This window comes from Strongylocentrotus purpuratus, unplaced genomic scaffold (genome assembly GCF_000002235.5).
Source record: "Strongylocentrotus purpuratus isolate Spur 01 unplaced genomic scaffold, Spur_5.0 spur5_scaffold_15, whole genome shotgun sequence".
In the NCBI taxonomy this organism is placed as follows: Eukaryota; Metazoa; Echinodermata; class Echinoidea; order Camarodonta; family Strongylocentrotidae; genus Strongylocentrotus; species Strongylocentrotus purpuratus.
The window spans coordinates 19,823,507-19,850,481 of NW_022145600.1; the positions used below are offsets into that span (position 1 = coordinate 19,823,507).

The 26,975-nt window shown below is 36.0% G+C and overlaps 1 protein-coding gene across 1 annotated transcript; it reads left to right on the forward strand.

The window, feature by feature from the left end:
• Nucleotides 1-269: 269 nt before the first annotated feature.
• Nucleotides 270-26,616, forward strand: LOC579417 (probable ATP-dependent RNA helicase DHX34). Its single transcript, XM_030985786.1, has 26 exons — nucleotides 270-358; nucleotides 1,522-2,069; nucleotides 2,831-2,979; nucleotides 3,385-3,476; nucleotides 4,081-4,227; nucleotides 5,046-5,131; nucleotides 5,831-5,968; nucleotides 6,271-6,460; nucleotides 7,736-7,953; nucleotides 8,921-8,974; nucleotides 9,557-9,784; nucleotides 10,457-10,564; nucleotides 11,569-11,665; nucleotides 12,228-12,375; nucleotides 13,598-13,772; nucleotides 14,395-14,481; nucleotides 15,036-15,110; nucleotides 16,094-16,207; nucleotides 17,383-17,535; nucleotides 18,348-18,446; nucleotides 19,275-19,421; nucleotides 19,928-20,073; nucleotides 20,577-20,687; nucleotides 22,265-22,386; nucleotides 24,496-24,657; nucleotides 26,501-26,616. Exons 2-26 carry the CDS (start codon nucleotides 1,527-1,529, stop codon nucleotides 26,614-26,616), a joined length of 3,705 nt encoding a protein of 1,234 aa, XP_030841646.1. The 5' UTR covers nucleotides 270-358; nucleotides 1,522-1,526.
• The last annotated feature ends 359 nt before the right edge of the window (nucleotides 26,617-26,975 follow it).

Below are 26,975 nucleotides of genomic sequence, written 5' to 3' on the forward strand. Positions count from 1 at the left end.
AAAGTTTATGTTAGAATGAATTGTAAACCAAACTACAAAAGTTTAAACTGAAAAAAAAAGAGAGAGAATAAAGTGTAAGATATATATTAGATAACTTTATATATTCTGCCAATTTTCAGGATGAAGAATGAATAGAAACTTATTTGTAGTCTCAAAGCTCATACCGTTAAGTTTAATTTGGATTTGAGTTTTGAGACAAGCAGCTAGTTGTGAGATATCGCTTGTTGTTTTCTCCTCAAACTGCAGAGCTATAATTCAAATTGTGCACTAGGACTACGTTAAACTGACAGATATGTATGTGGACAAGTGAATGTCTGGCATAAAGACTATCTACTGTAGTCGACTAGCGTGTAAACAGGTAAAATATTTCTTTTGAGCGCTTATATTTTTATTTATTTTGACGACTAGTGTTGATACAGTACATATGTAGCATTATTATAATGTGATTGGAGATGTTAGCTATTTTGGAAACAAAAGCCCCTGATTTTAGACGGAGAACACGACTACAAAGTAAATGGGCTTTCAATTTTGGTCCCACACGTTTAGATCTGCGTCTTGTATTTCAAAAAGCGACAGAGGGTCCAAATTGAATATGTAACAATTTATTAAACAAACAAGAAATACGTCTACTGACCCCTTCTAGACGGATGTGATTTTCGGTACTTCTCTTAGAGAATTTATATACTATTTCTGTTAGTCTGTAGACCTATAGATCAAGAAATATGATAACTTTAGAGTTTAATTTGAAGTTTAGACTGCTGCCTTTTTTGTTTAATTTTCAAATTTCAGTTTAGTTTGTTCTAATCTCGAGTCGATATGCAGTGACCGGGAATTACAGGCCAACGCCTTCTACCCGTACTTGATGATGATGATGATGATGCATTAGCATTGCATTGACCACTGCATGTTGCTGGGGTGGTCAAGAAAAGTTATCAAAATATCATTGACGTAATCAACAACAACATCTAAAGAAGAAAAATTATGACATTAAAGATTGAAGAACTTAAAACTGTTAAAAGATGACAAAAAGAGGAGCCGGTGATGATGATGATGATGTTGATGATGTTGATGTTGGTTTTGATGAATTATAACGATAATCTCCATAAATGAATACTGTTACTCCTTGATTTAGTAGAAGCATCACCATTGTGAGTATCTTCATCATGTGATTAACAGTTGTAACCAACAGTTAAAACAGAAAAATTTTCTTTTTAAAGTTGGCCAGAAGTGTGAAATTACACTGAAATTACTCAGGGTTGAAACTTTAAAGTCCATGCTGTTCTCTCATTGCAAATAGTAATATAAGTAATATTCCTGCTCCAAAGTGAAAAAGAAAAAGTTACAAAGTTTAAACTGAAAACTTGAGGTAAATGGTTCGCCTGCAGAGGGAACAGAGTGTTGACTTTTTAGATACAGCACCTTAATTTCTATTTGAATAACATAGCCATGGAAGCTTAGTTTGAAAAAATAATCATACATGAATTTAAAACGGATATCCTACATCATTTTTCAATGTCTTAGGTAAAATGCCACGTGACAGAAGTGACGAGGACCGTTACCGACGTTCATCAGATCATTCCCGCCGTCATCATGAAAGGAGGGATGAAAGAAAATCGCATCACGAGAGTCACAGAGAAAGGAGTTCATATTCAGAACGTTCTCAAAGAGAGGATTACGAAAGACATGACTCTTCTTCAAGACGACGTGACTCTAATCACAGGCACAGATATGATGAAAGTAGTTCACGCTATGATGACACTAAGCATGAATATCGTAAAGAGAGGGAAGATGGAACAAGAAACAAGATAAAATCCTCTTCCAGGAGCAGTCCAGAGCGCCACCGTGAAAGAAGGCCTAGTCGATTCTCGGATCTACATGTACGGAAGCCATCTTGGAATTTCTATGGTTACACATCAGATGATATTAAGGATGCTGAAAAATTACAAAAGGAGAGAGACACAAGTACTTCTAATAGTGGTGGTACTGTTATCTCTACTGGTTTACGAGCGTCATCTGCTTTCACTGGCAGTTCATCAAATCAGAATTTGGAACATCAAGATCGGACACAGGTACGGGTAAGAGTTGTGAAGGCCTACATTCAAATAATTACAAATTGCAATCAGACAGGTTTTACATTCTATTCAGAACTTCATTATAATCTTTAGATGTAAACAAATTTTATAGCTAGGTAGGCCTCCATCAGTCAGAAAAGGCCAAAGATAGATTGCTCTAGGAATGTGTAGATGGTGTGCTGCTGCAGTGCTGAGGTCTGTGAGGTTGAACAGGTGGCCATCTGACCTTACATGGAAATAGATGTCCTCCGTTTGATGGACCAAAAGCACATTTGAGAAGCTGGGAGAAGAATATATGCCGAACAAGGTTGGGGCTAGGACACATCCCTCTTTGACACCTCTGAATATATCACATGGCTTTGAGGCGCTTTGAAGAGTTTTCCTCATACTGCTTTGTCCCCCCGCCCCCTGTTTACTCGTGGAATGATTTAATCCATCATATAAAAATTTGAAAATATTCCTTTGAATTTCATTTATTTTAATTGTAAATCTGTCATTTGTTGATAAAGATTCAGTGTAATTGGATGGAATTAAAAAAAAATATAAATTATAATAATTACTTCTTCTATAGCACATATCACATAGTAAAACCTCCATATGCAGCTCTTCTAAAGACCTTTAAAAAATGTTTACACTGGATTTTGGCTTTTAGCTATAGAATAAAAGTACTGTGGAAAAGATGTAAACTCCATTCCTTACGATCCACAGTCTGGTGACTTGTCCACTGGACCCAAACTAATCTACTTCTTTCTTATCAGGAGGAGATGAAACGAACAGACAAACAGAGATCTGAGGAACAAGGAAAGCCAGAAACAGAGACTTCTTCAGTTGCATGGTCATTCGACTGGGATCGTCACCGCTATGAGTTGGATAAACTCTTCTTTGATGATGATGGTGTCCTAAAAAGGTAGATATTCCTGATATTCATCATGTTTGTGTCTGTATATATCTTTTCTTAGGGAAATCAATATAAATTTGTCTACCAGCAAATCACAAACAAATCTCTGATCTATATTTTGTAAGGGCTATGGTGTGATTAGCTTCACTTTTGTTGTATTTCCTTGATTAAGTCTTTCCAAAAATATTTGTGTATTCTGCTGTTTCTTAAAATGTTCCAAACAAAATTAAGAATACAATATGGCAATATAGAGAATGTTTAATTGACTCCAAATATTTTTATGAATCCACCATAGCGCTTAAAAACTTTGGTGGTAAGCGTTCGATAAGCATTGTTTGTATTTGCTATTATTATTATTATTATTATTAAATGTATATATTTAAATATGCTTGTTTGTTTTTATTATCAAATTAGGGGGAGTTCTGATTATGGTGACTTTTGGTCCTTTTTTGAGCGATACCAGTCATTCCAGAGCAAAAAACAAGCAAGATTAGGTAGTCATAAAGGTAAAAGAATATGTTTTCAAGTCAGCTGTTCAAGTCATCTGATTCATAATTGATCATATTAACTATCACTTCAATTCGTTTTAGAGGTCATGTCATATTCCTTGTTAACTAGAATGTGAAATATAACACTTAACCGTGACAATAAAAATTTCAAATGTATTACAGAAATTATTTCATAGAAAATTACAATCGTGGCACCTTTATTTTCTTTTTCCTTTTTGTTTGTTCATCTTGATATAAACATTCCAATATAAGAACTTCAGAACTTATTTTGAGTTTTAAAAAGAAAATACAGCATAAAATAATTGACTTGGTATCAACATTTGGACAGTTTAAACCACCAATAGCATTATTAGGGTTACTTTACCATTTCTGTAGCCGTGTAACAAGAAATTATCAATTTCTTTTTCAAATTCTATAGTTACATTCATATCCATTGAGCATAAACAGGATACTAACATTTCTATCTGAATTAAAATTATTTACTGAAATGATATATATATGATATCAAATGAACTTTCAATCACCATATGAATCTGCTGGTACGGACATGGGCATGAGGTGGGATATTAAGTTTATCCAACTTATTTTTTTTCATTGATAGCCAAAAAAACAGAAGAGGACAAGCATGCCAAGACTGGGAAGCTGAAACTTCCACGGACCTTTGACAAAAGACACAGCATCAACCTAGAGATGACTGTCCCCAGCAAGCACACCTTGAAATCCTACAGTCACGTGACAGCAAGTGGAGGTACAGTTAAACCTGCTGTAGTGACCACCTGTCTACAAAGACCACATTTTTTGTTTCCTTTGAAAAGGGCTTCTCATTGAAACATGTACTAAAGAAACCTGTCTACAAAGACCACATTTTTTGTTTCCCTTGAAAATGGTTTCTCATTGGAACATGTACTAAAGGAACCTGTCTACAAAGGTAACATTTTTAGTTTCCCTTGAAAATGGTTTCTCATTGAATCATGTACTAAAGGAACCTGTCTACAAAGACCACATTTTTTGTTTCCCTTGAAAATGGTTTCTCATTGGAACATGTACTAAAGGAACCTGTCTAGAAAGACCACCTGTCTACGTTGACAACTTTTTGTGTTTGACTGTAATATAAAGTCCCATCTTGTTGCAAATGGGATTTAAAAAAAGAATCCCTACCCCTCGTGACAGATGTAGTAGAAGAAGTAGGTGGCTTGTAGAATTAATTTTGCTCTCTCTGTAGTTCGGTGTTTGAAACCTTAAGGGTGATGGAATTGAATTAATGTTCATCAACAAAAACAGTAGATATGTTATGAATGTAAAATTGAAGAATGTACATTTGTAGTTTGTTATTGTAGTTCTACATTGTGGCTTATTTTGTTGTCTTGGTGATGCATATCAAAAATAGGAAATCTTTTTAGTTACAATCTAGAAATTCAAATTCTAACTATACCTTTATACCAACATCTATTTTATTAGGACACAGTTGACAATGATTTATCTAAGTAAGTACTCATCTACATCCAAAATTGCACATCAAGCAACAATAACAACATCAATGATGTTTTGTCTCTATTTTGTTTGTAGAAGAAAAAGATGAGTTGACATCGGAAAGAGTCTTGGAATTCAAGAAAGTGCTTCTGCTCTACTTGGGCTTCAATCAGAAACAACAGGTAAGAGGAGAATTGGACATACATGATGGGTTTATGTGAAAGGGGCATCCGGTAGCATTTTTTATGATCAAATGTGTTTTACTGCTTTTTTTGTTAGTGTTGTAACATTCAGTTAACAACTAAATTATTCTAAAAGGATTCAACAAAGGCCCTAATTCAACAAGTCCACGTATCATTCTTGAGTTATGAAGAAAAAAAAACTTACAAGGGGTATAAATAATTAAGTTGTTAAATGAATAAGTCCTAACCCTGTATCTGTTATAATATATATTCTGTAACAAATTTTTGATCGTTTTCAGATGTATTGAGTCACTTTGAAAGCTTATTTATGCTACACTGAGGTGTTGTGAGGTAGAGGTGTTGTGATCCAGTGGACAAGTCTTCGGACTGTGAACCACAAGGTACAGGGTTTGAATCTCAGTTGCAGTGCTCACTAAACGTCCTTTGGCAAGACATTAATCTACATTTGCCACACTCCACCCAGGTGAGGTAAATGGGCACCTGACAGTAATTATTTCCTCAAAGATGCTCAAGTGCTGTTATGGCAGCTGTGCTAAAGCTGGGGTAATAAATGGAGCGCCAGGAGTGACAATGTGCCAGACATGAGGAATATGCAAGATTCCACTAGTATTTGTATTATTATTATTATTAACACAGTTTTTAATCGATTATGTTTTTTTGTTTCTTTGTTGTTCTCAGTTCAACAAGGTGGTGAAGTTACGCAAGGATCAGTGTAACCTTCCCATAGCCAAGTACAGAGAAACAATCGTTGAAGCTGTCCGCAAGAACAGTGTTGTGATAGTTGCAGGAGACACAGGATGTGGCAAGTCTACACAGGTCAGTTCAATTCAATTCAATTTGTTTGGCATCATAACAATTTCAAGTACATATCATAAATACAGAATACAAAGGCCAGAAACCCCTAACAAGCAACTTGTGCTTATAAATGAGGCCCCTCATAAGTACACCCTTCATTCTTGAGTTACAAAAAAGAAAAAAAAAAGAAAAAAAGAGAGGTATGAATAATTAAGTTGTGAACTGTATTTATTAATAGTTTGCATCAGTAATATATGTTGTGCATGACTTTGAAAGAAATGCAAAATTCTATCAATTCAATGAATTTTCTCCTGACTGACTAGGTACCTCAGTACCTAATGAGTGCAGGCTTTGACTCTGTTGCTGTGACCCAACCCAGACGTATTGCCTGTATCTCATTAGCAAAGAGGGTCGGGTACGAGACCCTCCATGAATACGGCTCCCAGGTCGGATACCAGATTAGGTTTGAGACGACCAAGACTCAGGCCACCAAACTTCTCTTCCTCACTGAAGGTAAGTTAAATCTTCTGAAGTCTTGATGCTTTAAAAACAAGGTTTAGTTCTGGGAAGAGTTCTTGGAATTTTCCCTGAAAAGCATGGCTCTTCAAATGCCTCAATACTCTAAATATGGCATGTAACATCATAAACATCAGAACAGATTTTATGCCACATGTTTGTGTAGTCCCATATACATTTTCTGTGTACAGTGCTTATAACTTTACCAATACTGGGCCAAATTTCTTATCATTTTGATGATTCCAGAACCTTGCAATACATACCAATACTTATATGCTAGATGATTAATCTTTTCTGATCAATTCCACAACGTTTCTTTCGCAATGCCATCACATGACCGGAACTCAACTTTATCTTTAAGCATTTCTCGTAACTCATAGGCGAAGAGGGTTGCTTTTGGGACCTTCTATAAGTACAAATCTGAAGTTGGATACCAGGACCACGTCTTATAAAGAGTTGATATTAATCACAACTATGTACATAAGAGATAGGGGACTGCAAACTTGCGACTGATTTGGGTTAATCGCAACTTTTGATAAGATGGGGCCCAGATCACATTTGAGATGACTTCTCTTCCTTATTGAAGATATGTCAGACATCCTGTTTGTCAAGCATTTCTTGTTAATGCAAGTGTGATTAGAACAGGGCTTATGGAATGGAAACCGACTTTAATTCTATGCACAGGGTTTTATCACTTCCTTAATTTTCTTCATGCTCCTCATCTGCTAACCTATAGAATAGCAGGTAATCGTTTTCAGATGAATTCTTTTTGCATAATAGCTGTACTCAAATGATTTTTCAGGTGACCGATACTTGTTAACTTTTTGTCTGCTTTAGTGAATTCATGGAATAGCTGATAACCTATATAATTGGCAGGTAATTGTTATAGATGAATTCATTTTGAAAAATGGCTGTACTCAAATGACTTTTCAGATGATTGGTTCCTGTTAACTTTTTGTCTGCTTTAGTGAATTCATGGAATCCTTAACTGCTTACCTAAAATAGAATTGGCAGGTAATTTGTATAGATGAATTCTTTTTGCAAAATGGCTGTACTCAAATGATTTTTTCAGGTGACTGATTCCTGTTAACTGTTTGTCTGCTTTAGTCAACTCGTTGACCTAACAGTGGACTGCCGTGGTTGATCTTTGTCTCAAGTACAAATTGCACCAAAGATATAGACTCAAACATATCTAGTTGTCAAGGGTTTCATTTTTCAACAAATAAAACAGTTCAGCTTTTCTACTTCTCTTCCTTGAACATCTAACCCTAGGACTCCTCCTTCGTCAGCTTCAGTTGGATCCGGTGCTCTCACAGTACAGTGTGCTCATCTTGGATGAAGTCCACGAGCGTCATCTCCATGGTGACTTCCTCCTTGGTGTCCTCCGGTGCATGATGGAGCAGAGGGATGATCTCAAGCTGGTTCTCATGTCGGCTACCATCAATATCAATCTCTTCTCAAATTATTTCAAAGATGCACCTGTCATTCAGGTAATTAATCTAAAAAGTGCCACTTATTTTTTTCCCTCCACTTTAAAGCCCCTCTAAAGTGTTGGGAGCCCCAATTTTCGCAAACAAATTGATGGCAAAATTTCACTTAAATTGTATCATAATGTCGAAGAGCATGTCAATTAAAACACACTTCTACGAAGATTTCTCACCCAAAAATGTGTTTGAAGACAGATACTGAAAAAAGGATACATAAATTGGGTATTCTGTTGTACGCAAAAAATATTTTTTTTGTATTCTGTCATCAATATTCAACTTCAAACACGTTTGTTTGAAAACTCTTGCAGTAATGTGTCTTAATTTGACATGCTATTCCACATTATGATATAATTTTAGTGAAATTTTTGCCATCAAATTGTTTGGGCTCCCAACATTTTAAAGGGGATCTTAACATTTATTGATGCAACAAATCATGACATGAATTTTTGGGCATATATGCAGGTGTTCAATACAACAATTATTTTGTCTGACAATATGTTTGAGCAGCTACCATCTCATATCCAGGAAGTGCGAAGATCTCTTTACATTCTTCATAGATTATTTTGTACAAATTTTAATGATGCAATTACATTGTCAATGAAGTGTCAAGATTTAGATAAAGGGTTAGGGTTGCAAAATTTAGAAACTGGAAGATTGATATTTTGGCGAGAGGCGGCAACCCCTTGATGAAATTGGGCCCTTACACCAAATGTTTGTAGGCATTTTGTTATGGTCCATATGTCATAACAAAGTTTTATTCTTGCGACAGTCATTGTATTTGTAGTGATTTTTTCATGCTCTATCATATATTTCATAGGATCATTTTGAAAAAGATGGAAAGTGCAATATATTGAAAGATTGTCTTTTAAATGTTGGCTAAGATTTGGATGGAGGTGATAAATATATTATTGAACCTTTATATGCAGCATTCATTTTAATGGTTTACTGCTGTTTTTGTCTATTTTCACAGGTGCCAGGAAGGTTGTATCCTATACAAGTTGAATATGTGCCTATCAAAGAATCAGTAAGTATTTCATATTTGTTGACAATATAAGTCATGTCAAAATCATAATCAAGACATGTAAATTGAGATTTATAAAGAAGTGATAGATGTGAAAGAAAGAGACCGATGGAAATATAACATGAAAGAGTATTAAAGGCATTAAATTAACCTTTTAATCAAAGATTAATCAATGCCATAAAATTGCATTACAAATTTGCTTGATGCTGATAGTGTAGAGAATGTCATAAAGTTATAAACACAGCATTACTGGGAGATGTTTTCCCCCTTACAAAGTCAAATAAAATCATTTTTTAACAAAGCCCTATGGCCTAACTTTCTCAAGTTCTGAGCAGAAATCTAGACTTTCTTATATATACAGTGAAACCTGTCTATAAAGAACACCCAAGGGAAACATAAAAAGTGGTATTTGTAGACAGGCTGTCTTTGGAGACAGGTTCCTTTAGTACATGTTTCAATGAGAAACCATTTTTCAAGGGAAACAAAATATGTGGTCTTTGTAGACAGGTCACTAAAGCAGGTTTGACTGTATATATATATTTCTATTCAAACTAATTATTGGTTACACTTCTGACATGTTAACAGGAGCAGGGCAGCAAGTCAGAGAGACTGGATGCCCGACCCTATCTCCGTATCATGCAGCGCATAGACCACAAGTACCCAGACTCTGAGAGGGGAGATCTACTAGTCTTTCTGAGTGGTGTGTCTGAGATCTCAAGTGTAGTAGAGGCAGCTAAGATGTACGCCAGCCAAACCAACCGATGGATTGTTCTTCCGCTTCACAGCTCGCTCTCGGTCGCTGAGCAAGATAAGGTCAGTTTGTAGACTTGATTATTGAATTACTTGATGAAAAGCAGCATTTACATGCAATGTTCAAAAAGCATATAGCCCTGACAACATTTATAGGTTTTAATAAACTTTTAACAGTTTAGATCAGGGGTTCTCAAACTTTATCCTTGAAGGTCCAGATGTGATTTCCAACATGGGTTGCCAACCTTGCAAAAATTCTTCCAATCATTTGTATATATCAACTGAAGTAGAACCTCTAACATTTCTGTTAATTGCTGGAAAGTCGGAAATGACACTAACATTACTCAGTTTTTGGATGCGGACCACGTTCCGGACTTTGAGAAGCCCTTTTTTAGATTATAGTAAGAAACTGTATTTATAAAGACAAAGTTTTTCTAACAGAAACCTGTGTGAACTAATCTTATTTTTTCTGTTCTGGAATGGACACTATTCTATAAGATATGCACAACTCAACAATTTTGTTTCGAGTTTGTAAATGCTGTATAGCACATCAAAATTTATGTACGCATGTGCATTGTACAAATATATTTTCCTTAAGGCATTTAGTTAAAGATACTTGGAAAATCTGTACAGCAATACAAGGAAATTTATTCATGATGCATTTAATTTCCTAGGTTATTCCGATTCTACTGTGGATTAGTCGTTAGTATTGTATGTTTTATATGGTTGATTTAGGCCTTTGACATATCACCAGAGGGAGTGAGAAAGTGCATCGTATCAACAAACATTGCGGAGACTTCTGTGACAATCGATGGCGTTCGATTCATCGTTGATTCAGGAAAGGTACAGTCACACAAGCCATTTTCATTCACTATATTTTCTCATTTTGTGTGATTTTCTTCCCTATTGTATGGTAGCATATGCTGATCAATAGGCATTTATATAGTTATTATTAAATATTGGAATGAATGAACATCTCCCATTTATCATTGACTATTTGAATATGAATAATGAGTGTATGCTTGAATTCTAATTATACTGTATTTTAACGTGTGTAATATTAATGACTAGATTCAATATTTGATGAGGATCTTTATTTACCAGGGAATTTGAAGGGTTTAACATCCATGGACAAAAAACTCACAAAGTAGATGTGGTACCTTCCCGGGATAGAAAAATTAGTGCCTTGAGTTGTATTAGTGCCTCGAGTGGTATTATGACAGAAATTTCACAGTAGATATACTCATTATTAATATACAAATTTATTGCAAGGTGTCACTTACATAGATATCAAATATTAGTTTTTATATCCTGCATCAAAAATTTGTTGGCTTTTGATTGGTTGAGAGCTCGTCACATGACCAGAAATATTTGACCTATTTTTAGAAAGTACTATATGAGAGTAATATTTTGGTATACTATTTGTGAGTTGAAAAAAAAAATGTTAATTTTTTTTTTAATTGAATCAATTTTTTTTTTCAAATCTTAATTTAATGAAAACAAAATATTTTAAATCTTTTTAGATAAAAGTTGACATTTTTTTGTTCTAAATTTTTTTCTTCCAAAAAATGATTTTTAATTTTTTTTTTTTTTTTTTTTTTTTTTGATGCAGGATATAAAACAAATATACCATGCCTTCTAATCGAGGTACTGGTTAACCTTTGGGCCTCGGTGACTCCAAAAGTACCATTTGCTTTGGGAGTGGAGATGGTGCTCATTGTGCATGAATGAATTCGATAACCAAGGTTATAATATCTATAAAGCGCTTAGAGACGGTATTTCGTATTTATCGCTATAAATCCAGATCCAGATTATAACTCTAATTACCCTTAACCTATATGATACAGGTTAAAGAGATGAACTACAACTCACAGGCTAAGATGCAGCAGCTGCAAGAATTTTGGATCAGTCGAGCCAGCTCCGAACAGCGCAAAGGTCGAGCAGGTATGTCATTTGATGTGGAATGTCTTTAATACCAAAACTGGGAAAGTGAAAGACAATGTACACTTCCTAGTCATTTGAAATTTCGTAGTTTTGGCACAATAATCATGGACTATTAAACAATGTATTTGCTTTCTCATTCCTTGCTCCTTTGGAGTCGAGCCCTCTCGATAACTTGCATTCGCGTCAGATATGCTTGGCTAAGACAATGCAAACATTAAATATGCGCAGTCCTATTCACTTTTGTAAGCAATTTAGCATGCAGGAAAGGTTTTTATATTGCACACTCATGCCCATGTTACAAAAGATTGAGTACAGTATCCCATGACACTTTCTCAGTTAAAAGAATACTTGCTAACAAATACCCAATTTCATGTATTGATTTAAAGGTCAAACGGCATACAAAATGATGTCACTCAGAAAATAGACACCACTGTGGCTCTCCCTATATATGATGGATTTTCTCTCACCATGCCTGTCATTTGTCCCAATTATATTAATATAATCATCCATTTTGTCATTGTTTGCTTAAAATCATAATCTTTTTCCCTGTTTGTCTTCTTAGGGCGTACGGGACCTGGGGTGTGTTTCAGACTTTACGGCGAGGATGACTACGATGCTTTTCAAGCCTACTCCACGCCAGAGATACAAAGAGTTCCTCTAGATTCCCTTCTGCTTCAGATGGTAGCATTGGGTCTTAAAAGACCTAGAGAGTGAGTTATTTTAATTCTTCATTATCAATCCCATAAATAGTCATTCATACAGATATACCGGCAATGTATGTATCTTGATCTGTTATATAAAAGTAAATTTGAATCACTTCTACTACTTCAGATGGTGACACTGCATCTGAAAATCCTAGATAGCGAGTTACACGTTTGGGTATTTTTCCAAAGAAGTAATTTATAGTGGTATTTGTCCATGAATTAGCTTTATCAATGAGGATTTAAGAGTTCAAGTTAAGTGTTTGTTTTTTTTGCAACTGACTTTCCATGCCATGGAAAAATATGTAAGTTATAGATTATCCATACATTAATCAGTTAAGGGTGAAATCGCTTTTGAGATAGAGAGAGAGAGAGAGAGAAATTTTGTCGTATTAGGGTTGACAGGACAAAATCAGCACAATGATGGAATCTTGTTATGTACATAAACACAAAGAACAGAGTGTAAAGTACAAACAGTGAATTTAAATGCCATGAAATCAACAAGCTGATCCTAATACCACATTCCACCTGTCAATCAAACAGTGAAATTCACTTTCAAGCAGGATTAAATTGACAAGTAAGGTATTTCTGAGTAGCCTGTGAAATTAACACTTAATTTGTAAACACAGAGGAATTCAGGTCGGTGTCAAATAATGAAGAGTGAAGGAGTATTTTCAATAAAAACTTGAAAATGATTCCATGTTTGGACTGAAAAAGAAGATACTTGCTTAATTGAAGAAAGAGTCAAGTTATTTGTTGTGCAGTGTATGAAGGTTGTCAAAAGTTATATTTGAAATTATTATATTAGAGTTTTCAAGTTTTAGAGTTTTTTTTAGAGTTTTTAAGCTATTTGTACAGTTTACAGAAATGTAGATATACTTTATAGAGTTTGTCAGTCATTTTTAAAGACTTCTTACTTTTTGAAATTTCTTTATTTCACCATCCAAGTGATATTGAAAACTAAAATTGAACAAATGTGTTTAATACAGAAATTAGTTACTTTATTAGAATCATTTTATAAATATTTGTCATCCCTTTGTCCAAATGGATAATTTGTTGAATATAATTTTCCTAGGTTTCCTTGTATCGAGGCCCTTCCTGCCTCAGTCGTAGAAAACTCCTTCATGATTTTGAAGGAGCAAGGAGCCTTCTTTGAGATGCAGACACTTGAACCTCTCTTGAATTCTTCTCATTGCTATAATGAATGATTTGTTAAATTCAATTTTCCCAGGTTTCCATTCATCGAGGCCCCTCCTGCAAACAGCATCGAGAACTCAATCACATTTCTGAAGGAGCAAGGAGCCCTTTCTGAGAAGGAGAAACTTACCCCTGTTGGTCGTATGCTGTCACAGCTACCTGTGGATGTCGTCATCGGCAAGATGCTTATCATGGGAACCATCTTTAAGGTATTTTGGGGATTATAAATGCCTGGGAATGGTGTGTATGTGTGTATTGTTGACTGCCTTGACCTGGGGCCTGTTTCATAAAACTTGTTATCTATAACAAATGCTAAATTTCTATGACAAATTTGCTCGCAGCCAATCAGATACCATGATTTCAGTAGCTTATAACAGTAGCTTGTAACGTGTTTAATATTGATAACAAGTTTGATGAAACAGGGCCCAGGTGATAAAACATGGAATTAAATAATTATTCCAATTATTTATGTAGGAGCAAGTTATCAAATGAATTGAAGTGAATTGAATTTATTCTTCCCTTTCATAAATATGTGCAAAGTCAAAAAGTGCAAAAAAATATTTCTTACAAATATGGATAAGACAATAAAATGGAAACTTCCTTAAAGGAAATTGTGGAGTGGTTGGATTATCAAAAAGTTACAGAAACATATAGATAGATGACAAAATGCAAACACTAACAAAATAAATGTATAAAACAATGGTAGTTACAAACATAAAAAAGTGTAGTAGTCAATTTAAAGCTTCTGCATGAGAGTAAATGCTTAAAACTGTTTGATGATGCACACTGTTTAAGTTTTAGGGATAGTTATTAACATTATTCTTCTTACAGATGATTGATCCTGTGTTATCAATAGCTGCTGCTCTCAGTGTACAATCCCCATTCACAAGCAGAGCTCATAGAGATCATGATGCTATGGTGAGTATGAATCCATCAATAAACTTTATAAAATCTTCTGATGTATGCTGATTTTGTTAAAATATTTGTTTTCCTCACAATATGTTAAATTTTTGTGAATTAAAAAAAAAAGAGACATTACCTGTTGTCAGTGTAAACGATTCGGTTAAAGGAAACATATTCCTTTTGGCAAATATCTTATTAAAAAAATTACTAATATGTAAATTGTACCTTAATGGTGTCCAGAGAGAAATGACAGATGATGGACATTAACTTTAAATTATTTTTGTAGATGCTTGGTCATAGAATGCCTTTTTTTATTCCAGCTAGGAGAAATGTTTAAAAAATGTATTTTAAGTAAAATTACAGTATTTTCTCATTTGTTGATGTCTTGGTCTAAAGTGAATGTGTGCCAAGTGTTGGCTTATGGATGTAGATGAGACTTTAGAATATCATAAGTTCATTGTAACTCCTTGTCTTCATATTACTAAATCTGTAAAAGCTGTAGGAATTTGTTCTGATTGAGAAAAAAATATTATTTGTACATAATTGGGATTTTGTTTATTTTCAAACAGAGTGCCAGAAAATCCTTAGAGTCAGATCACGGCGATCCCTTCACTCTACTCAATGCATATGATGAATGGATACAGGTATGTTAAGCCTCGGTCACAATTGCCATTATGCTACAAACGGTGTACGAACGATTTTCAGACAATGAAATTCGGGAAGAAATTCGGGAAGACAATGGAAAAACGGAGATTCGTACGAAATTATCGTTCGTACGAACCTTTGTGACCATAGCATAACTAATTCAATTAATCAGTTTATCATCATCATCATCATCATCATCTAGTGCAGTCATGGTCCTCCATTTCTATCTGATATCTGCTATACTTAAGCTGGTATTGCTGATTTCATTATTGGTTGCCTATGTGTCCAGGCTCTGCAAATTTGTGAGGCGCTACCTTTCCTTGTTTCTCTTTCCAGCAATCTTTCCTGTTAATACTGATTTTCCTAGATTACCTTTTCTGTATATATGACCAACACATTGCATTTGCCTCTTTCTTCTTTTGTTGATGAGTGATGGTTTTACACTTGTTTTTCTGAACATTTTTTCATTTGTTATCTTTTCTGTCCATGATATATTCATATTCATCTTTCTCAAGAACCAGGCCAATTAAAATGTTGCAAAATGCAGTTTTGTTGTCAAGAGGGAATTATCCAGTTGTCTGGAGGATTAATTGTTGTAAAGAAATAAGAATGCATTTTGTAACATTTCATTTTTAAACTTTTTCTCATATTCGGATGTGTTGCACATTCCATGATTAAATAATCATTTCAAATGGGATATCATTGTAAAGGGGAATAAACAGGCTTTTCAGTGATACCAACATCAAATATGATAATATAGAAACAATGCTCAAATGTCAATTGAAAAACTTTAAAAAAGGAGTTTAGTTAGTACAGGTTTATCCTTTCATCACCTCAACCTTTCACGGTTTCTGCTCCCCATATTCTATTCTGCTCTCTATTCCACATGTCTATTCTGTATTATAATTGGAAAATGTGACAATTCTAATTCAATTCTATTCAATATCCTTTGATGTATTTCTTGATTATTTGTCTTCTACAGATGAAAGCATCCGGAGGTTCATCATCTCGTAAATGGTGTAAGAGGAGAGGATTAGAGGAGCAGAGGTTCTATGAGATGTCCAAACTCAAGAAACAATTCAAAGAACTCTTAGATGTAAGAACCATTGCTAATATTGTAGTTGAACATGCTAAATACTAAGCCTAAGATACATGTACATTGTAGCATTAATTAATTATTATTATTATTTTTTTTTTGGGGGGGGGGGGGGGGGGGGTGGGGGAATGCATATCATACCAAAATTCCAAAAAATGCAATTTTTTTTATATTTTTAAAAATTGTCATTGTATTTTCAATATGACAAGAATTGTTTTCCTCTCCTCACTCTGCTAATGGATTGATATTACCAACTGATTTCTCATTTATTTACTTACTAAACCCTTCCAGGACAGGCTTTATTTTAAGGGTTAAATTGATAACATGTTCTTCAAATTGGCAACAATAATGTCTTTCTTTTATTTTATTATTCTAATAAAATGTAATGTCACTAAAAACCATATCTTTGTGTACAGACTGTCAAAAAATTGGGGGAAATTGCCAATTTTTATTGAAAATAATGATTCAGAACCACTCAATGCGCTGCCAATTTAAAGGGTTTACAGCTTATGTTCCTTTTTAAATTCTGGCATCTAACGCAATATGCAGCCTTTTCACACACAGCTAAAATTATATAAACATGATTAGTATAAACGTGTTTGAAACGTGTTTAAACTAATCACGAGCCTTTCACACACAGAAATTTCGTTGCGATCGTTCATAGTTTCGTGATTAACTACTGCTCGTAAAATGCGCAGTAGTGCCATTGCGCATTGAAGGTCATGTCATATCAATCAAAGCGCACGCTCCATCCAGTTTAAACACGTTTAAACACGAATTTCCTTTCACACACAAAATGTCAAGCTCTCTAGATACGAACTTCGTATCTGCAGCCTGCTTTTAGGGGCGTATGGATCGCGACTTCGTATCTATCCCAACATCGTATAAACGATGTTCACACTGGGAAATTTTGTCTATAAACATGTTTAAAACTGTTGAGTGATTCTAATCATCTTTAGATACGATGAATTTTAGCTGTGTGTGAAAAGGCTGTTTGTCATGCAAGAAAAATTGATGCAGTGTTCGCAGAAATTTTTGCTCTATTAGGGGCTCTGAATAAAAATTTATTGATCCTAACCACAAAATGTGGAATGATTGTCCCTAAATGGACTGTTTTATGTAGTTCTTGTAATGATTTGGTATATGTAAAATGTGTATCATTGTTATTTTTCTAGACTAACAATCTTCTTGGTATGAAAGATGCGAGGCGAGAGTACAGCAGCCTGGAGCGCCAGTCTAGGAATCGAGAGAGAAAGAGGTTGAGAGAGCTGAAGAGGAAGACTCAGAATTCATCCAAAAAAAGGAAACTTCTCAAACTAGAGAACGAGGTGAGTGCTACAAGTTATAGGATTGCTTGAGAAGAGGTTCTAAACAGGGCTCTATCCATTTTCTAGATGGGGGAGGGGGGTATCAATTGTAAAGAGGGTTCTCACATCACTATTCATTGGCCATAGTTGTGTGAAAGCCAAGTGTTAAACAAGTGGAGGTGAAAAAAGGTGAAAATGTAGGTGTGCACACGGAACATACACCCCTTATCATGATCTGTATATTATGAGATGCAGACATGTAAAGCCTTCTATGAAGTTGTTGTGTTTTGTTGGGTATCTTGAAGTCGGTGAGCACCCTCTGTTGGCCAAACAGTACAGTATACTCAATGAAAACATACACTTTAAATCAGTCTAGATGCTCTTCTTAGAATCGAAAGATGTGTATTGAGTAAATTTCATTTTGAAGATGACACTTGCCGTCTGTCTTTTTTTTTGGTTGCATTTTAAGAATACACTCCTGATTCTAAAGCTAAGGTAATAATTCCAAAGCTCTTTGGAAGCACACAGGGACGTTATCATGTGATATGAGCTATACAAGAATGGAATATTATTATTATTCTGAAGAAAGAGTCAATGGAGTCGCTGGTTTTTAAGCAATTGATGTCAGCCTGAAACTCTGTTCGTGTGAAAAAAATTTAAAGCCTTTTTTTCTCTCTTTTTGGTTTTCCCTTTGATTTAAATATCAAGTACTTCTGTACTTGGTGTACAATATGAGTTATGTAGAAGAATTAATATTCATTAGAAAGGTATGCATTGCTTATTATTAGGGGGGAAAAATAGTAATTTTGATGATATATCTTTTTGATTTGCAGGATTTTGATGACAGTGATGAAGATGAAGAAAGTGATGATGATGCTTCTAAGCTCCAAGATATCCAGTTCAAGCTGTCTCATGATGTGACAGAGATGGAGGTGAGAAGACATTGATTTCAGAGTTTATCAATTAGCCATTTTCGTAATGTAATAAAGTTTAATGCACAAATCTTTGAGTGCCTCGTTACAAATTATGTCATTCACCTGCTACAAATGATTGTATTTCAATAGTCGGAATGCAAATTTCATATTTTACGTGTTGTTAGGTAGGACAAGCCATTACGTTTGTCCTACCTAGCAACAACTAATGACTGCAATTCGCATTGTGACTATTGAAATACAATTACCGGTATTCATATCAGGTAAATAAAATAACTTGTAACAAGGCACTTATCAAAGGTTTATGCATTAAAGTTTGATTACATTAAAAAAGTGGTCTATTGAAATGGCATAGAATAGTTGTCAAGTTATGTATGTAATTGTTTTGTTCTTAACAGATTTATGTCAATCAGATATGATTTTTACAATGGGGACCTACCTTTTACGTCACCATCACAAAGGCATGACTCAGCTTCGATCCGGATTCCGTCAGTTAGAAGACAAGGCAGGGAGCTGAATGTACCACTGACGGTACTGCTAGATCAAGGCACATGTTCTTGATTATGTGTTGATAATTTCATGGAGATTGATTATTAGGTTCTGAAAGAGGCAAATATTTGTGGGTGGGGAAATTAGCTATTCAATAAATCTGATCTATGTACATGTGTGTGTGTGGGGGGGGGGGGGGTTGAATTCATAGCAAAAGCACTGATATACAGACTGCACTGTAATTGCATGGTCTTTATACAAAAGCTTCACCTTCATGAGTTTGGAACATTAGCAACATTGCAATGTAATTGAAATCTACACATATTCCCATTTAATTAGGCCAAGTCTAACATGAACCGGAGTCTGTTGAACCGAGAGATCAACCTGTTGAAGGTGATACTGTGCAGCGGGCTTTATCCTCAACTTGCCATTGCTGATGACTGTAACTCGTACCGAAAGGAATCCGATCAGGTCTTCCATACAAAGGTATGTAGGCAAGTGTAAGGTTATTCATCAAGTATGAATGCCATTTGTCTCACTGTACCCACCTGAATATTTGTTAAATTTTAGATACCTAGGGTTAAAATCTGGAAAAAACGGCTGAAATCTATGTATGCACATGAAATCGTATCCTTTTGGTTAAATAAAACATTGAACACCTGAATTGCAATAATCATCCACATTAACATTCCTCATTTACTTTTGATTCACAGCCCTAAATAAATATGCCAGATGTGTGAGTAGGAAGGGCAAAAATGTCTGCACACACTACATCCATTTTTTGTTTTATGACTATAGTATATTGTGTTTGATGCCAGGATTTTGAAAAGAAAAATAAGCTATAAAATCCTTAGATTAGCAACATGTTGAGGTATTCAATATGTGAACAATTCAACCTTAAAAATAAATCCTGTCCTGAAAGGGTGAACAGTAGTCTGCTACTACCAATGGGATCACCCATAAATTGTTAAATACATTGACATTACATACAGGCCAAGCCATTTGTCGTTCTTCACCCCACTGGAATCTTTGCTACTAACCCTGACGTACTGGAACCTCCAGATGGGGACACGCTACCAGAGGAAACAACTGGAAAGAGAGGGGCGCTGAGTGCCAAACATCAACTTCTTTCTTACGTGTAAGTATAAGCTCATGATTTACGCTCACATCAGAGAATGGATTTGCATAATAAAGTAGAACTAGAATCGATATTGGGACTCAGGCATGTTAAATAAAAATTGGTATTTGGCATTTTGCTTTGAATTGTAACAAAGAGCTATTTTTATCATAAATGTTAAGTGAAAAAAAAAAGTTATGTCAAATGTTGTTAAAGATTTATGTTGGTCTGTCTAATTTGCTAAGTAGTACAAGCTTTGTAATACAAATGTATAATATATTTATTTTTACAACTGTCAAGATATCTTTGAACTCTTCCAAACCTATAGAGTGTTGAATATTTTCTTTGCACTGCAATTATTTACCTTTCCAATCATATCTTTTTCATGTAGAAACAATAGTGGTAAAATCAAATTTAAGACTGATATATTTTTCTTTGCGACTACTAAACTAGTACGCCTCACTAATTTCTGAAGAAAATTGATATGAAGTTTATCATCTTTATTCCTTCTACTCCTAAATCAGGTCTCTACTGGAAACCAACAAGCCCTACTTGATGAATACTATGAGAGTACCCGCCTTACAAACCATGTTGCTCTATGCCAGGAGTCTGGATACAAACCAACAATGCACTAGGTATTATGATTCTTTCAGTAATCAAGTTAATGTGATGTCACAAGTGCATACAAAATTGACTTTGACCACTTCTTAAAGGTACTATGCCCCATTTGCAGGCCAAAAGAATGAAAAGGTTAAATTCCAACAGCATTTGAAAGATAATATTAATTTAGAACTTCCCCCCCCCCAAAAAAAAGGGGGCTTGAAAATGTCTTTAAGTGTGACAATAACGTCTATTAGTTGTCAAATCGACTTAGGACCTATAGAGCCAGTAAGTAATAGTCTGATTTTCAGACCATTGTACCGAATGGTTGTACGTTTTATGCTGCGCCAAGATTCAATCAGTTTAATTTTGGCCATTACAAGAAGTTAGTTTAATGTAGACAAATGCTCATGTACCCTTTATAGCTCATTTTATATATGTTATTCCCAAAGAAGAAAAAAAAGCCAGGCGGTCACTCAATAGTGCAAATAAATGGCATTCGCAATCAACAAAGGTCATGCATGTATTCATTTAACTCTGTGTTATAAGATGCAAAAATGTGAAGAGTATACCACATTAGGTTCGGTCAAAACAAGAGATTATTATTATTATGATTATTATTTGGTGAGAAGTGTTGATTTCAAATCAACCATTACATCTCTTGATCGTTACATACAATTTTACCTTCAGTTAGAAGCTATATCTAGAGAAGATGTAGAACTACCCATGTCAGTATCAAGGGTTTTCTGCCTATAGTATCGTAAAAGGTTTGCTAATTCACAAACTTTTTTTCTATTGAACATTTTATAAATTCATTGTTGCTATGTTAGACGTTACACTCAATAGTATTTGTATGTTGCTATGTCGGGCATAGTCTCGATTTATGAATTGCATGTGATGTGTTAGATCAATCATTTGTAAAGAATATGAGTTGTATTTATAATCATACATATGATTTTATTGTAAATAGACTTATAGGAGAAGAGCTGCTAGAGTTCTGCTGTTGAAGTATAGTTCTTAGAGACACATAGTAGTGGGCTATCACGGGGAATTCAACACCATTCAGGTGTTTACCCAATACCAGGTCTTGTCAATCACCTGGATTAGCCTTCAGTTTTATGACAAAAAGACTTTATGTGGTGCTCTGCATTTTCCACCCATTCCCCCCCCCCCCCCCCCCCCCCCCCAATATGGTAAAATCATTATCTTACATTCCCCTCACCCAAAGACTCTTCAAGAGACTAGGGCATAGTTCTTGATGTGAAATGATAATTTTAAACCTTTAGGTCAGTCAGGAACCCCATGACTTTTACAAGCCGATTGCCTGTCTGAATATCAAGATATTTATGATTGGAAATCGAAATTAAAAAATCTGTTTTCCTAACAGTTTTCATAACACTATAGTCTATTGGGGAAAACGAGTATGGTAAAACCGGTCACTCAAAGATTTTTACTTTTTTGAGGCACTTCTTGATCATTTTGAAGCGCAATTTTTTTAGGACTTCAATATTACACCAAATCACAGACACTGATAACACGTTGGGCCATGCATCTCAGATTTAACATTGTTAAATGATGCCTTTAAACATCTTTTTCTAACTCTGTTGATCAGGCTGATTGTAGATGAATGGTTAGAGTTCTGCTTTGCTGATTCCGAGGCTGCAGAGGACATTCTACCGGTCGTCCTCCATCTGAGAGCTACGTGGATCAAAGTCCTGGAGATGAGGCTGAAAGGTAATGATAAAAAGCCTCTTTCATATTGTTGTTCATTGTTTTTGTGAGATTATAATGTAGAGTTACACTGGTTATAGGGTTCGCTTTTAATGTCCCTTCCCCGATGAGAAGACATGTGTTGTAGAACCCATCTTTAGTGTTTCCTTCATGAATTCTATCTAGACATCTTTTAATCAAAAGATACAAAATCCGAACCCCTTCCATGCTGTTGAGGGCCAATCCCATCCCCAAAATTTTGATGCTGTAAAGCATATTTAGAACTAAAAATTGTAAGATTTTGCCTTCTTAACCAGTACGTCCTTGTTTTCACGAAGTGACGGTAGTGAGGAAAATCGTAACGCAAAGTGAATGCAATTTTTTTTTCACTACCGTCCAGGGTGCTACAAGAATTTTTTTCACCACTTGCCCTGTCGGGCAAGTGGGTTTTCAATTTACTTGCCCAAACAATATTTCCACTTGCCCAAAACTTTAAAGCGAAAAAGGACTCGAGGTTAAAGCATTTATTATCTCGTAATGATAAGTTAGTGTTTTAGATAGCAAATTAATGCACATACATGTACAGTGTAACTGTACTGAATAATAACCTAATATGTCAAAGAAAATGGTCAACAAAGGATGGTTGAAGGTTTAAAAAACGCATTTTATTGATTCTCCATAAATAATCAGATTCACATGAATCTCGGCAAGGTAGAATGGTTCAAGCAGGTTTAAGTTTTTAATATTCAGTCATGTAAAAAAGCATAATGACCCTGTTGTAAAAAATATGATACAATTAAGTACGGACATTTTTATTTCATCATTCACTGCTATAAATATCATGCCAAAATTTGTAAATTCTTACTAAATAATAATATTGAAGATATTTTACGATAAATCTCGGATAAGTATGCGAAAACTAGACTAAACAACGTCGCTAAAACCATGAAAACAAAACAACAACGGCTTATATTCTGGGGGTCTCGATACTATTATCAAAATGACTCGCTCGGTCGGATCTTGAGACCGCAGTAATAAATTGAAAACGAGACAAAAACATTCATCTGATTTATATGAGCAGCGAGTTTTAAATAATATGTTCACAATCATTAACAGTCATTATGAATAAATATCAAACATTTGACTTTTTGTACTTACTAGAAAATCCCTGTTGTTTATTCCATTCCGATTCGCACGTGTTCATTTCCCTAGAATAATGACGTCATATTTGGCGTGATTCAACCAATCGGCAATCAGAGAATAGCAAAGGCCTGTCGGTGCGGCCTGCAGAGCTAGAGAGAGAGAGCGCGAATAAGCTCGCAGCTGGTACGATCGCGCTAGCTGTCTCTAGCTAGCTCACGGCCGGCCGTGCGTGGAGGCGGAGCGGCATTCATGGCTTGAAGTGTCACTGTTGCATGCGCGCTGAGCTAGCTGAGCTGGCTATAGCTGTCTGTGAAGTTTTTTCGAAATCGGAACGATCGCTTTTTTGCTTCTGGATTTTGACGACGGGTAAGAAGTTGACGGGTGAATGGTAGAGTTCTTGGACACTAGGAAATTACTGTAAAAGTATCACTTGCCCGAATCGGGCAAGTGATAATTTGATTTACTTGCCCGACGGCTCAATTTGGTTGCCCCGGGACGTCGGGCAAGCGGGTTTGTCGCGCCCTGCCGTCACTTCGTGAAAACAGTGACGAGTAGCAGTAAAATGCATTGTGGATTTTATGCCCAAGAATATTCTGTGTGCCAATTTAGCAGTGTAATAAATGATTTCGTATTTGTTTCGTGAAAATTGAAACCCTCAAAATGTCTTTTGACAGGGTAATTTATGATATTGCTCAAAAACTGTCTTTCCACAGAAGGGATCAAGGAACTCCATCTTCCTTTTTTAATACAGATGTTGTTGTTTTTTGTCTACTGGGAGTCAGGGATACACCATAATATGCATATATGGTTTTATTGTTGCATAGATGTTTGTTTGTTTTACACAACTGCTATTAAAGAAAGTATTGTATGCTTGTAAGTAAGCAACCAGGGGACCAATGGCTTTAAGTACTCTCCTAGGGACTTGGTAATCATTCTGTGTGTGTGTATTACTAGATAGCCATGACAATTTTGTTGTTGTGTATCTTCCAGAATCTCAGAGGAGTCTCAACTTTGGAGCAGCGGATCTGAGAGTCGTCCACCTAGAGCGTCTGCTGGCCAGGAAGCTGGCTGAATACCTTTCCAGCCATGTCGAATATACCATGAGAAAACTCGGTGCTACTGATCTCCAACACCTCTACATAGGCTCCTCAGGTAATAATAATAATAATAATAGGCATTTATATAGCGCCGTCTATCTAGACAATTCTATTCCGAGGTGCACAAGAAAAAAATAAAGAATGAGAGAGTTTGGATGAGTGTCATAGTGCCAAGTACAGGTATTGTTAAAAAAGATAAGATTTCAGCTTGGATTTAAAGGACTCTAAGGAAGTTATGATTCTCAAATTAAATGTTAAATTATTCCAAAGAGAAGGTACTGCAGCTGAAAAAGCCCTTTCACCACAGGCTACGCATGTCTTGGGGATCTTAAGAAGATGCTGGTACATGCTCTTGAATGGATGGGTTCAAAGGTAGCAAGAAGGGTTGAAAGATGGAGGGAGTGCGTGACTGATAGGTAGAAAAGTAGAGAGAAGGAGGAAAGAGAAAGAGGAGAGGGGAGGAGAGGAGAGGAGAGGCGAGGCGAGGCGAGGCGAGGCGAGGCGAGGAGAGGAGAGGAGAGGAGAGGAGAGGAGAGGAGAGGAGAGGAGAGAAGAGAGAAAGAGAGAGAGAGAGAGAGAGAGAGGGGTAGGGGGAGGAAGCTGGCTGAATACCTCTCCAGCCGAGTCCATGACATTTGCTCCGGCGACAATTGCTCCGCTGTAAATTTCATACACTAATCGAATGGCTAACTTCAACCCTGGATTCAACACTATACCCTACCCTAAACCTAACCCTAAACCTAACATAAAACCCTATTGAAACCCTAACCCTAACCCTACATCTTAGACGAAATAAAGCCCGGAGCAATTGTCGCAGGAGCAAATGTCGTGTCACCCTCCAGCCATGTCGAATATACCATGAGAAAACTCGGTGCTACTGATCTCCAACACCTCTACATAGGCTCCCCAGGTACATGTGTTTTTGAATGGATGGGTTCAGAGGTAGCAAGAAGGGTTGAAAGACGTAGGGAGTGTGTGATTGAGAGGAAGGAAAGAAGAGAGAAGGAGAAAGAGGAGAGGAGAGGAGAGGAGAGGAGAGGAGAGGAGAGGAGAGAAGAGGAGAGGAGAGGAGAGGAGGTGAGGTGAGAGGAGAGTTGAGGGAGAGGGGAGGAGAGAGAGAGGTGAGAGGAGATGTGAGGGAGAGGGGAGGAGAGAGAGAGGTGAGAGAAGAGGAGAGAGAAGAGGAGAGAGAGAGGTGAGGTGGGAGAGAGGTGAGAGGAGAGGTGAGGGAGAGAGAGGTGAGAGGAGAGGTGAGGGAGAGGGGAGGAGAGAGAGAGGTGAGAGAAGAGGAGAGAGAGAGGTGAGGTGAGAGAGAGGTGAGAGGAGAGGTGAGGGAGAGAGAGGTGAGAGAAGAGGAGAGAGAGAGGTGAGGTGAGAGAGAGGTGAGAGGAGAGGTGAGGGAGAGAGAGGTGAGAGGAGAGGTGAGGGAGAGGGGAGGAGAGAGAGAGAGAGGTGAGAGGAGAGGAGAGGAGAGAGAGAGAGAGAAAGAGAAAGAGAGAAAGCAAGAGAGAGAGAGAGAGAGAAAGAGAAAGAGAGAAAGCAAGAGAGAGAGAGAGAGAGAGAAAAAAAAAACTGAAAGAAAGAGAGCGAGGAAAGGGGGGGAGGAGTGATGTTAAACTAATATTCAAGAGACTAGATAATTGGGGATTAATTCTTTCCTGAAGATCACAACTAGTACAATGGTTCCCTCCATTTCCACAGTTTTTATCTATAACGAAAAACACCCATAACTAACAGCAAATATATAAATTCTCCTTCGTAATTTAATGAATGATTTGCAAAATGCATTATATTAATGTACATTGATTTCTGAGATTAATTTCTTGTCATAATTAGTGTTCGTATTGATTGTTGTGTTGGGAATGAAAATAAACCTGAAACTGAATTACTTCTTATAGGTGGACTGCTCAAGAGTTCTGATGACGAGTTCTTCAGTACCTTCAGCAAGGATTCTGAGCCTCATCCAACTAAAGGGGGGTGGAAGGTGACCGACTTCATGACGTATGGCTGGTAAGACATCCAAGAATTCCTTTTTTTCAACAAAAAGGACCCTGCTCACAAGCAATTTGATTTGAAGGGTACCCTACCATTTTATACACCAATTTTATTGCTGTATTTTGCATTTGTGCTCATATTGTTTAGAATTGAAAATAAATAAATTTAATTGAAAATAAAATCTCTTGGGGAGAGAATCAGGAGGAAGAGGGCAGCAATGTTTCTTGAGAAAGAAAGAAATAATTGATCTTTTAATTTTTGTTGCAGTAAATTCTTCCTTGTGATGTAAAAATGCATGTACTTATCTTTTTTAATCAATCCTTTTAAAAATAGAACAATATACAAGCAACTATTCATGTAACACAATACAACTCTCCC

Excerpts from the sequence above, each read along its gene's own strand:
- LOC579417 (XM_030985786.1), top strand. The coding sequence starts at position 1,527 with ATGCCACGTGACAGAAGTGACGAGGACCGTTACCGACGTTCATCAGAT. Across the intron at positions 14,482-15,035 it reads ATAGAGATCATGATGCTATG|AGTGCCAGAAAATCCTTAGA; the intron begins GTGAGTATGAAT and ends ATTTTCAAACAG. Across the intron at positions 15,111-16,093 it reads CATATGATGAATGGATACAG|ATGAAAGCATCCGGAGGTTC; the intron begins GTATGTTAAGCC and ends TGTCTTCTACAG.